Genomic DNA, 13133 nt, shown 5'->3' with positions numbered 1-13133 from the left:
TTTTACTCTATGTTCATGTCCTACTGATGGGGAAGACAAAGCCCCTTTTATAGACACATAAAGAGTAAACATGCCACAGTTTGGCTCTCTACATCCAGATAATCTACTGAGATCCAGAGACTTCATTACTGTAGAAAACAGCTCACAGGAATGGAGAAGTGATGGATGGAGCACTGTGGTAGGAGGAAGGTACGGGATCTTCTACCAACTATGAAAGGGTCCTACGCAGAACAAAAGGGCCTCTGCATGTGGAGATGGCGTCAAAGGAAGAAATTTGTTGGCTTCTTGTAATACTGTGTGATAATGCAGAGAGATCGCAAATCCTGTCAGCTCTCAGAAAGACAAATGCGATGAAGATCTAGTTCACTAGCTGAGTTCAGAAAAAAAATTGAAAAGGCACTAAGTGTCAGATGGACATAGTGAGTGTGGTTATCATCAGTAGGCTCATTTTCCAAAACGCAGAATTGGTACTTGGGAAATGATGGTTGAGCATACACTTCATGTCCATTATCTAAAAACAACAGTATTTCTGGCTAAAATACATTGATAATAATATGGGGATTGTAAGACAAAGCAAAAATTGAGTGTAAAAATCAGTATCTATCTGAGAATACAACTAATAGTTGGCTTATCTTAGAATTTCCTTAGGATTAATTTATTCTTAGACCTTACCTGCAAAAAGGCTTCTTATCAGTATTGTAATGTATTTCTAAAAAAAAAAATCAAAATGAATTTGTTACAATGCTAGAGAAATAGAACATATAAAATGATTAGATACATAGTATCCATTTTTGAGACTAATCTAGACTATTCTAGAGTAAATACTCTTTTGTAGGAAATTTGTTCATGTAGAATTAATCTATTTTGTTTATTTCAAATCAAATAAGACTTAAACTTATCAATTATAATAGCTAAAACCAAACACTCACCCTGTGATTCCCAAGACAGCCAGAACTATCTAACAATAAAACTGTGTCTCACAAACATAAAAATAAAACTGTGTCTTCTGCTAGCACTCTGACAAAATTGAAAATGGAAAAAAAATCCATAGGCCTATACACATTTTTGTTCTTCACGGAAATGAAGAACCTTGTTGAACCTTTTGGTTAAAATTGTTCATTTTGTCAGGCAAATTCCTACCACTGGGACTACATGTATGGCTTCTGTCTTTTGTATCAGGATGAAACCTGGCAGAAAGAAAGAGAAGAGGGACAGGGACCTTTACGTAACAGCTCAAGGGAGGGAAGGCATCAAGCTTCCTCTCCTCATAACCTTTGAGGGAAGAATATCCTTAGTTACATCTGTTTTCCCAGACTTATATGCAGCTTAAAGGATGCCCATGATAGCAGGCATCATCTCCCCTGAAATGACTTACTGGAAAGATCTCTCCCTTGGTAGTAATAACCCCAAGCTCGACCTCAGGTGCAAGAGCATCAGAGAAGCAGCTGTGAGACTGGAGCAGCAAATTCCATGGGCTTCCTTCTGACATAGGATCATTGTACAAGTTCACATATGTAAACAATAAACTCACTCAATCCTTCACTGTTCACTTGCAGTTTGCTTTTAGAAATGAAACAGGCAGTGGTGGCTCACACCTTTAATCCCAGTGCTTGGAAACAGAGACAGGAGGCTCTATGGGAGTTCAAGGCAAGCTTGTGTAGAGAATACATTAAAGGGCAGGCTCTAATCTACACACAGAAAAACCCTGTCTCAAAAAACTAAAATAAACATAAACCAACCAAAAAAGAAATGAAATATTTATTCATTTTTTTGTGTTGTTTAAAGTCAAGGAAACTTAGTGTGCCTTTTCAGCATTCCCCCATGTCTCAGGACAGCCACTTGAGCCACCAACTAGTGGACTGGGATTGCGGCTCAGTAGGAAAGCCTATGCTTTTTATGCAGGAGGCCTCAGTCAGTTCTCACCACCACAAATGCCATGAACAGCAAACTTCATAATACAGTGACACAAAGCTGTCTCCATTACGATAATATTGACTCTCTTCATCTTACCTCTTGAGGGAAGAGGGTTTTGGATGCACTACCTAGTGTGGTTGCCACTGACAACGTAAGGTATAAAAGACACTGTGGTGACAGTTGGTGAAAGTAAATACTACGTGGTGTTCCTGCCACTGCCACAAAGTCTCTCCAGACTCAATGGACAAGCAGACAATTCTTTGAAATACAGAATGATGTCATTTTCTACACTCTGCTTTTTCTTTCAGTTTTTATTCTTGAATCATGCTTTGCAGCATGGGAATGATATACACCCTTACCATGTTCTATTTAACAAAAACAGAAGGCAGAGATAATGGGTAGGGGGCTTGCCTACAATGCTCCCAAAGCCTTATGTTTAACCTCTAGCACTTCAGAGAAAAGAAAGAAAGAAAGGAAGGAAGGAAGGAAGAAAGGAAGAAAGAAAGAAGAGAGGGAGGGAGGGATTTAGGGATGGGTGGAGGAAACAAGGGGAGGCAGGGACCAAGAAAAAGGAAGAAGGAAAAGAAAGAAAAGGAAAACATATAAGGATTGATAAGTCTCCCTAAAATCAATGCATTCACTATAAAAGAAACACTTCCACCCTAAAGTAGGAGATTTCTAAAGAAAACAATTATACAGTATGCCAAAACTTTCCAAATTGAGAACTTTCACAGACATTTAAGAACTCAGATGATTTAATTACATCATAAGGTAGGAAATTAGTTAATGAAAACAATTGATTAAGGTTTTTTTTTGACATAATTTCATTTTAGTGGCAGTGAGATGTGTAGCAATACGCAGTACAAAATACAAGCATTTGTCATAAACTCAAGAAGAATCTGGATTTCTGACAATCCTATTTGCTGCAATGTGACTATGGAAGACATGTGCTGTGTAAAGATGTTTTCTCTTTTATTCAAAGGCTGTACAGATATCAGCATTAAAGTGAAATAAGCAATGTTTTGACAAAAATACTTCACACTTGAAAGTGCTTGATGTATACTTGTTTTCCTTAACTCCTTTTTGGGATCTAAAATCTTTACTCTTCCTTATTTTCTTCAGGGAAGGTAGGACAGATGGAGTAATTCTTACCATCGTTGAAGGTGACACACTTTTCCTTCCTCTGCTCCGGCTCTCTTGTTATTGTTCCTTCACTGTGACATATGTTGAAAGTGATCATCATTTAACTATCCATATAAAAACACTTAGCATGTTTCTAAATTCTTTATTTTTGAGTCTCTAACACATCTTACATTACATATTTACAAAAACATTTTTTGAAACAGGGTCTCATTATGTTTTTCAGCTAACTTTTAATACACTATATGTTTCATGTTTGTCTTGAAATCAAAGAGATCTATGCCTCCTGCCTCCCACATTCTGGGATTAAAGGCATGGGACAGAAGCCCAGCCAAATAATTCTGAATTCATTCTTCAACAGTTGGTGATGATTAATGACTGCTCTCCTTTCCACCTTTCCTCATGGAGAAAAACACAGAAAATTTAGCTCTTGATTGAAACACACACACACACACACACACACACACACACATTCAAGCACACAAGACAGGGGAATGGCGGTTTTACCACATACTTTGTTCTGATGGTTGCAGTAACTGATTGTTTTGTGCTTTAAGTACTTAATGCTCCTATTTCATTTCTTCCCCTAAACCTAAAGCACCTTGTCCTGTTTTCTGTCAAGAAACTCTTTAGGCATTACATTTAGTCACTCACTCTCTCCCAAGAAATTGCTTTGGGAGCAACATCTTGATCTAAACATCAAACATCTAAAAATCTAAACATCTAAACATCAAGCTGCCAACAATATCAGAATTCACCATATTTTGGTGATTTGAAGCTGCTTTATTGGAAGTCTGTGCACAAGTACATGATGAAATTCTTTTTTTTCCTTTTTATCCTTTTTTTTTTGGTTTATTGAGACAGAGTTTCTCTGTAGTTTTGAAGCCTGTCCTGGAACTGCTCCTTGTAAACCAGGCTTGCCTTGAACTCACAGATCCACCTGCCTCTACTTTCCTGAGTGCTAGGATTAAAAGCATGCACCTGGATCTATGATGATCCTCTTTATATTCAACGGCCATTACTTCCTGCACAAGTCTTGAGTATTTACAGGGCACTGCAGAGCAATACAGTACCCTCAGCTCTACTCCATCTGAACTACAGCTAAGAGCTCCAAATTTCAGGAATTCTGGTTGGTAAGCTCTGGACCAACCAGTTTGTTTTTCTAACTTCATCTACCTTGTGATTCACCGTAGTTGGGGAACTCATTAAGGGAGCTATTAACCTGTAGGACAGAAGCATGTCTATAAGGCCATTCTGAGGTGATCTTTAGCAAAGCCTTGGAGAGTTTTGAACCTTGCCATATTTTTCACACTCTTCCCACAGACAACTCAGCCAAGCAAATTAGTGTAAAAGATTAATGACTTAAAAATGGATCCTTTTACATATATGTGCAAAATATGGTATATGCTGTGTATTTCTATGTATGTGTGATTTAAAAGGTACATACATGCCAGTGTGTAGGTGCGGTGATTGGAATATAGACTTGGGAGTTGACCCTAACCTTAAACATTAGTTTACTAGCTGGGTTTCTCACTCATGAATGCAAACCTCAGGCAAGCAATCCAGAAAATGTCAGGGATGCTCTGTCTCCACCTGCAATCTAACCATAAGCTCACCAGAATTTTAAAAGTGCACAAGACCAACAGGCCTCATATAGACCCTGGGAATCCATCTCCCATTTTCCCATATGCACAGCCAGCACTTTATCTGCTGAATCACCTCCACAGACAGGGAGTCCTATAGCATTTCATGCTGTATCAGAGGAATTATCAATTATTTAAAACTATATGCTTCTCCATAGATAAATATTCAGCTTTGATTAGCATATAATCAAGAAGTTGAAACTGGCTTACACAGAAAAAAACATGATGACAGCTTCTGAACTTTATATTCTCTACATACTCAATGTATTTTAAAATCCAGACATTCTTACCTGAGTGAGATCTGATCATTTAGTCTTCGACTAGCTATAAAGTGGAAAAACAAAATATGTTATAATCAATTGTAAAATATAAGAGCATTAAATGCCAAGGCCAATATTTTTTACTACATTTACTTTGTCCCCAAATGAGGCTAAAATTTAAAGTGAATATTGATTTATAGACAACAAATATATGGATAACAATTAATTGAGACTTCTTTGTATGTTTCAAATGAGACAAATTTATCAAAAGTTACTACTTATAATAAATTGGTGTACAAAACACCTATGATCTTGAGCACTATAGACATCTTAACCAGAATCAGTATCACAAGCTGAAGTGTTACAGTAGTAGCACAATGCTGCTGTTGATTTTGTCTCTGGACTAGTGGTGGTAGGAGAATTGTAAGTGAGCATACTTACCTTGTATGTAAGTGAAAAGAGTTTCTCTAAGGTTTAAGTTGACCTTATTCCATTGAAGATGAAAATTCCAGACACAAGGAAGCTAAGTCTACGGTGACTGCCCTTTGCAGCATAGAAAAATGAAAAACAAACAAACAAACAAACCCCACAAGCATTCCAAGGACAAAGGACCCTGCAAAGAATTTCAAACTGATAGGTTGGCAAAGCTCCAGAGAGGGGTCAAGGTGTATACTCTCCTCAAGTGCTTCTGAGGAAGATGTAGAAGCCCCTCAGTTCTAGCTTCTGGTCCCTCGTGAATGGCAGTGCAAAGAAATTCAGCATCAGTAGCTATCACCTCCATGGTAAGAGCTATTGCAAAGCACCCTGCAGTAGTTATGCACCCTGAACTGTATCTCTAGGGTAAGAAGCATGGAAGAAATGTGGGGACCAAGCAGCAATTCCATGGTAGTAGTACCTTACAAGAAACATCAGAGTTCCCACAGACAATGCCTCAAGCTCCCAATACATGCTAAAAGCCTGCCCTCTGAAAAGGAATAAAGCAAATTCTTGTTTATTTTATTCACAGTATATAAACTGTAATATAACTTCCTTATCATTGCCTATGGCTGAAGCGGAGTGTTGGTCCCACCAACAAATGGGTTGCCAATGAGGCTTAGCAGGTGGGAGACCTCCAACAACCCTCTTCACCACAATGAAAATCCAAGGTGGTGCCTGTTCACCTGCAAGCTCCGTGGAACCCTAAAACACAGATTGTTCCAATACTGAGGGCCCCCAAGTGCCTGCAAGCTCCGTTGAATTCTGAAATACAGCTTGCTCCAATACTGAGGAGACCTAAGAGACAGCCACAGCAATGATTGGACCAAGATGCCAAGACACTGCTGGCCTCATTTGAAGGAAGAGATGGGTAGGTGCCTATGCAAGAATTCCTCCAACATCCCCAAAAAATAACATGGTAACACGAGAATCCTGTAGACACACAAAAGGAAGACTTGACCATTCTAACCCAGAAGTAGAAGAAAACGACTTTGAATGTAACTTTATGAAAATGATGGATACCTTTAAAGAGGAAGTGAAAAACTCCCTTAAATAAATTTAAGAGAAGACAACAAAGTTGGAAGAAATTAATAAATCCCTCAAAGAAACCCAAAAATATCCATGATAAAACAATCAAACAAGTGAAAGAAACAGTTGAAGACTTGAAGACTGAAATACATGTAATAAAGAAAACACAAACCAAGGGAATTGTAGACATGGAAAATCTGGGTAAATGAACAGGAACTACAGAGACAAGTATAACCAATGGAATATAAGAGATAGAAGAAAGAATCTCAGGTGCTGAACATACTATAAAGAAAATTTTCATTGGTCAAAGATAACATTAAATCCAACAAATTCTTAACACAAAACATTCAGGAAATCTGAGCCACCATGAAAAGGCTAAAACTAAGAATAATAGGAGTAGAAGAAGGAAAAGAACTCCAGCTCAAAGGCACAGAAAACATATTCAACAAAATTATAGAAGAAAACTTTCCCAACCTAAAGAAGGATATCCCTATGAAGATACAAGAAGCTTACAGAACACCAAATAGACTGGATCAAAAGAATAGTATCCCCTAGCCATATAATAATCAAAACAAAGAACATACAGAATAATGAAAGAATATTTAAAAGGTGCAAAGGAAAATGGTCAAGTAACATATAAAGGTACGCCTATCAGAATTATGCCTGACTTCTCAATGGAAACCATGAAAGCGAGAAGGTCCTGGATAAATGTGTTGCAGACACTAAGAAACCATGGATGCAAGCCCAGGCTACTATACTCAGCAATGCTTTCACTCACCATCTATGGAGAAAGCAAGATACTCCATGACAAAAGCAGATTTAAACAGTATATACAAAAACTCAGCCTTACAGAAAGTACTAGTAGGAAAACTTCAACCCAATGAAGCTAACTACACCCACAATATCACAGAAATCAGGAAAACCCCTACCAGCATAACCCAAAGAAGGGAAAAACACAAACACCACTACTGAAAGAGAACCAGAGTTAACAACCACTGGTCATTAATATCGCTTAAATCAATCTACTCTTAGACACAGGCTAAGAGAATGGATATGAAAACAGAATGCAGTCTTGTGCTATTTACAAGAAGCACACTTCAACATCAAAGACAGACTCTACCTCAGAGTAAAGGGTTGGGAAAAGGCCTTCCAATCAAATGGACCTAAGAAACAAGCAGGTGTGGCTACCCTAATAAATAACAAAATTGATTTCAAACTAAAATCAATAGGAAGAGATAGAGAAGGACACTTTATACTCATGACAGGAACAATTCATCAAGATGAAGTATCAATCTGAATATCTATGCACCAAATATAAGAGTACCCATATACTAAAAGAAATAATACTAAAACTTAAATCATACATCAAGCCCCACACACTAATAATAGGAGATTTCAACACTCCTCTCTCTCCAATGGACAGAACAACCAGACAGAAACTTAAGAGAGAAATAAGAGAACTAACAGATGTAATGACACATGGACTTAACAGATATCTATAGAACCTCCCCCCCCCAAAGAAGAATATAACTTCTTCTTAGAACCTTGTGGAACCTTCTCTAAAATTGATCACATAATCAGTAACAAAGCAATGCCCCACAGTTACAAAAATTTGGAGTAAACACGTGTCTTACCAGCTCACCATGGAGTAAAGTTAGAACTCAACAACAATACTACTCCCAGAAAGCCTACAAACTCATGGAAACTGAACAGTCAACTACTGAACCACCCCTGTGTTGAAGAAGAAATAAAGAAAGAAATTAAAGTCTTACTTGAATTCAACAAAAATGAAGGCACAACATATCCAAACCTATGGGACACCATGAATGCAGTGCTAAGAGGAAAATTCATAGCAGTAAGTGCCCACATGAAGAAAATGGAGAAAGTTCACATTAGCGACATAATAGCACACCTGAAAGCTCTGGAAAAAAAGAAGCAGACTCACCCAGAATTAGTAGAAGACAGGAAATAATCAAACAGAGGGCTGAAATCAACAAAACAGAAACACAGAAAAGAATACAAAGAATCAATGACACAAAGAGCTGTTTCTTTGAAAAAAAAATCAACAAGATTGACAAACCGTTATATAAACTAATCAAAAGATGGAGAGAGATCACCCAAATTAACAAAATCAGAAATGAAAAGAAGGACTTAACAATAGACATTGAGGAAATTCAGAGAATCATACTACAAAACCTGTACTACACAAAATTGGAAAATGTAAAAGAAATGAACAATTTTTTTAGATAGATACCATATACTCAATGGACCAATCAGTGCTGTCGACTGTAGAATGATGCACTTTCTCAGCCTTCCTCCTATTGTGGCAAATTGCTCTGAAAATTATGTCTATCAGCATATAAACCAAGTATCATCATATCTTAAACTAACTAATAAAACCAAAGGAAAAAGGTGGTGGTGGTATAGTCAATAGGGCGTGTCCTACCAGAGAATGTTTATAACAGCAGTGTTCTATCCCCTGAACTGCCTACAGGAATCAAAGTCCATTCATTTCTTTAAAATGTTGAGCAAGTCTATTATTTCTTAGGTCAAGATTTTTGTCAAGATTATTCAGATTAAATAACAGATAATTAAAGATAAACATAATACCATATGTGAATTGTCTAATATGTCTAAATTGGGAAATTATAGAAAGGAGCAAAATCCAGAAAAACTTATTAGAATTTAGTCCTCAAGAAACAAATTAATTGAATACTGTATTTTTGTTTTTTAACATGATCATCTTATTGACATTGACATTGATGTATATAATAATATGTAGCATAAACACAATATGGTTTTAATAAAAAATTCATTTATAACAAGTCAACTTGCTGTTACATGACCATAGAGGACACATACTGTGGATTCGTTAGAGATCTTTTTATTTATACAAAGATACCCTGTAAGTCAGAGGCTGACATTAAATAAACAAACGTTTCAGATGACATAGTTTGAGACTGACAATTTATCAGAAACTACTTCTTAAATAATTCTGAATCCAAAGGACATTTGAAGGCGAATCAAAAGAAGATAGAATTACATTGCTATATTATTTCCTCTGTTCATATTTTTGCAAAAACCAAGCTGTATTTGAAATTAGGGAGGGGGTAGTCAAGTATTCACCTTCACTCTTACCTCTCTTAATCAGGAAAGACTTCTTCAATAGGGAATTTAGCTGTCTTGCTGGTCTTACTGCACTGTGGTATATTTTAAAAAGTAATATTTTAATATTCGTATAAAAACATTTACCAAATGTTTTCCTATAATACATTAGAGATTTACCATCAGCCATTAAATTGTCCTTCAATCAGTTGATTAGGTTTGTTGACAATTTCCTTAAAACTTTTTCTCATGTGAAAAAAAGAATTTAGTCCACTAAAAACATAGAAACACACACACACGAAGAAAGAGACAAGTTTCTCCACAGCACTTTTTTAATGCTGTAGTAGCTGATGGTCACTCTTGTGCTCAATGTAATTAGTACCCCGATTCCACTTGTCATGTCATCATCTGCTCCTAGAGCACCACAGAACCCCTCTCTCTCAGGTTACTTTGTGGGCTCTCAATGCACGTGATGCTATCTCTCACAAGGTTTGTTTGTGGACCATAGAATAGATTCCTGCTTCTGCTAGCACTCTGACAAGATACCATGGTCTAGGATATGCTCAGGCTGTCCCTTCATAGTCCATTCATGAGTGAATCTTGAAACCACAATCGGCTTGTTTCTATGCCAAATGAGCATTGCTATTAATTTAATGAGATGAAAATATGAATAAACAGCAATATAAACTCAGTGGATAATTTCAGGTTATTAGCTTGAGACAGTTTAGAATTCCTAGTAGAAAGAACATGGTTTTTACAAGGTGTGCCTTTGAACAGTTGTAAATTATGAATCTGCACTTTGGACATTAACTGTGATGCATTTTGGACCTTTTAACTTGGAGTAATTTATTAATAAATCATTAGTAATAAGCAATTTACTAATGTGTATCAAATGCTTTATGATACATGTTCCCACAAATGATAACACAATTGTCCTTTACTATGAAAGTAATCAATTAAGATGAGCACAGAACTAGCTTGACATACCACCTTTAATTTTCTGCCAAATCAATGTATGAGATAGCAGCTCACTGACAGAAGGGGCCTTTTACTCTATGTTCATGTCCTACTGATGGTGAAGACAAAACCCCTTTTATAGACACATAAAGAGTAAACATGCCACAGTTTGGCTCTCTACATCCAGATAATCTACCGAGATCCAGAGACTTCATTACTGTAGAAAACAGCTCACAGGAATGGAGAAGTGATGGATGGAGCACTGTGGTAGGAGGAAGGTACGGGATCTTCCACCATCTATAAAAGGGTCCTACGCAGAACAAAAGGGCCTCTGCATGTGGAGATGGTGTCAAAGGAGGCTAACAATTTGTTGATTTCTTTTTTAATTCATTTATTTATTTATTAAAGATTTCTGCCTCCTCCTGCCACTGCCTCCCATTTCCCTTCCCCTCCCCCAATCAAGTTCCCCTCCCTTTTCAGCCCAAAGAGCAATCAGGGTTCCCTGCCCTGTGGGAAGTCCAAGGACCATCCATCTCCATCCAGGTTTAGTAAGGTGAGCATCCAAACTGCCTAGGCTCCCACAAAGCCAGTACGTGCAGTAGGATCAAAAACCCATTGCCACTGTTCTTGAGTTCTCAGTAGTCCTCATTGTCCGCTATATTCAGCGAGTCCGGTTTTATCCCATGCTTTTTCAGACCCAGGCCAGCTGGCCTTGGTGAATTCACAATAGAACATTCTAGCCATAAATAAAGGACATTGAGCCTATAATTTGTGATCCTAGAGAAGCTAAATAAGAAGGTGAACTTAAAGAAAAACATATAGGCATCCTCCTGAATATTAACCTTCATCAGGTGATGAAAGGAGACAAAGACAGAGACCCACACTGGAGCACAGGACAGAAATATCAAGGTCCAAATCAGGAGCAGAAGGAGAGAGAGCACGAGCAAGGAACTAAGGACCGCAAGGGGTGCACCCACACACTGAGACAATGGGGATGTTGATTTCTTGTAACTCTCTGTGATAATGCAGAATGATCCCAAATTCTGTCAGCTATCAGAAAGACAAATGCAATGAAGATCTAGTTAACTAGCTGATTTCAGCAATTTTTGAAAAGGCAAGGAGTGTCAGATGGACATAGTGTGTGTGGTAAACATTAGGAAGCTCATTTTCCAAAACACAGAATTGGTACAGGGGAAATGATGGTTGAGTATAAACTTCATGCCCATGATCTAAAAACAATAAATTTTCAGCCTAAAAATACAGATAATACTGTGGGGATTGTAAGACAACACAAAAATTGAGTGTATAAATCAGTATCTATCTGAGAATACAACCAATAGTTAGCTTGTTATCTTTGAATTTCCTTAGTCTTTAGATATCATTAGACCTTACCTGCAAGAAGGCATTATGTCAGTGCAGAAATTTTCTTCTGAAAAAATCAAAATTAATTCATTACAATGATAGAAAAATATAACATATAAAATTATTAGACGCATAGTATAATTTTTTAGGTGAATCTAGATTATTCTAGAATAAGTACTTCCTTGTAAGAAATGTCTTCAGGTGGAATTCATTCATTTTCTTTATATTTCAAATCAAAGAAGACTTAAATTTAACAAGCATAATACTTAAGGGTAAACACCCACCCATAAACAATTGAGATGATCCTAAATGATCTCTCTCAGACAGATGGAGAACAGCATCCTTACCAGTATAAGCATCAATTGACTGTGTCACAAAATAGCTTCTGTGGTTCTTGTTTGACTTTGAGATAATGACACTTGAGAAAAATTCTAGAGTCTAGATGGTGGCACACAACATTAATCCCAGCACATGGGTGGCAAAGGCAGGTCGATCCCTGTGATTCCCAAGACAGCCAGAACTATGTAAAAATGAGACTGTGTCTCACAAACAAAACAACAGATTCAAAATGGAAAAAAAATCCATGAGCCTATACACATTCTTGTTCTTCAGGGAAACAAAGAATCTTGTTCAGCTTTTTAGTTAAAATTGTTCATTTTATGGTGCAAATTGCTACCACTGGGACTAGATGTATGGCTTCTGTCTTTTGTATCAGGGTATAACCTAACAGAAAGAAAGAGAAGAGGGGCAAAGACTTTTACATAACAGCTCAAGGGAGTGCAACAGGCTTCCTCTCCTCATCCCCATTGAGAAAAGAAGTTCCTTAGTTCCATCTGTGTTCCCAGACTTATATGCAGCTTAAAGGATGCTCAAGAAAGCAGGCATCATCTACCCTGAAAAGAATTGTTGGAAAGATCCCTGCCTTGATAGTAATAAACCCGAGCTCTACCTAAGGTGAGAGATCAGCAGAGAAGAAGCTGTGAGACTGCAGCAGCAAATTCCATGGGCTTCCTTCTGACATAGGATCATTGTACATGTTTACATATATAAACAATAAACTCACTGACTCCTTCCCTAGACACTTGCAGCTTGCTTTTAGAAATAAACATTTGATTTGGGCAGCGATGGTACACTCCTTTAATCCCAGCCTTGGTAACAGAGACAGGCAGATCTCTGTAATTTCAAGCCTAGCCTTGTCTACAGAATGAGTTTCAGGTTAGGCTCAAAGTCAACACACAGGAAAACCCTG

At 37.4% G+C, this 13133-nt stretch overlaps 1 protein-coding gene across 1 annotated transcript in view; it reads right to left on the bottom strand.

The window, feature by feature from the left end:
* The window catches only part of LOC142835962 (uncharacterized), a 73976-nt gene that overhangs the window by 16076 nt on the left and 44767 nt on the right, over positions 1-13133 (bottom strand). Inside the window, exons 7-11 of the mRNA XM_075949810.1 lie at positions 11915-11951; positions 9599-9660; positions 4988-5021; positions 3067-3128; positions 673-709 (exon numbers count right to left, since the gene is read on the bottom strand). Of these exons, the coding sequence (XP_075805925.1) occupies positions 673-709; positions 3067-3128; positions 4988-5021; positions 9599-9660; positions 11915-11951 (232 nt within the window). The remainder of the gene's footprint in view (positions 1-672; positions 710-3066; positions 3129-4987; positions 5022-9598; positions 9661-11914; positions 11952-13133) is intronic.

The sequence above is a fragment of the Microtus pennsylvanicus genome, chromosome 15 (genome assembly GCF_037038515.1).
Source record: "Microtus pennsylvanicus isolate mMicPen1 chromosome 15, mMicPen1.hap1, whole genome shotgun sequence".
Classification (NCBI taxonomy): domain Eukaryota; kingdom Metazoa; phylum Chordata; class Mammalia; order Rodentia; family Cricetidae; genus Microtus; species Microtus pennsylvanicus.
Note: the sequence above shows the minus strand (reverse complement) of the source record. Positions and strands in the feature narration are given on the sequence as shown.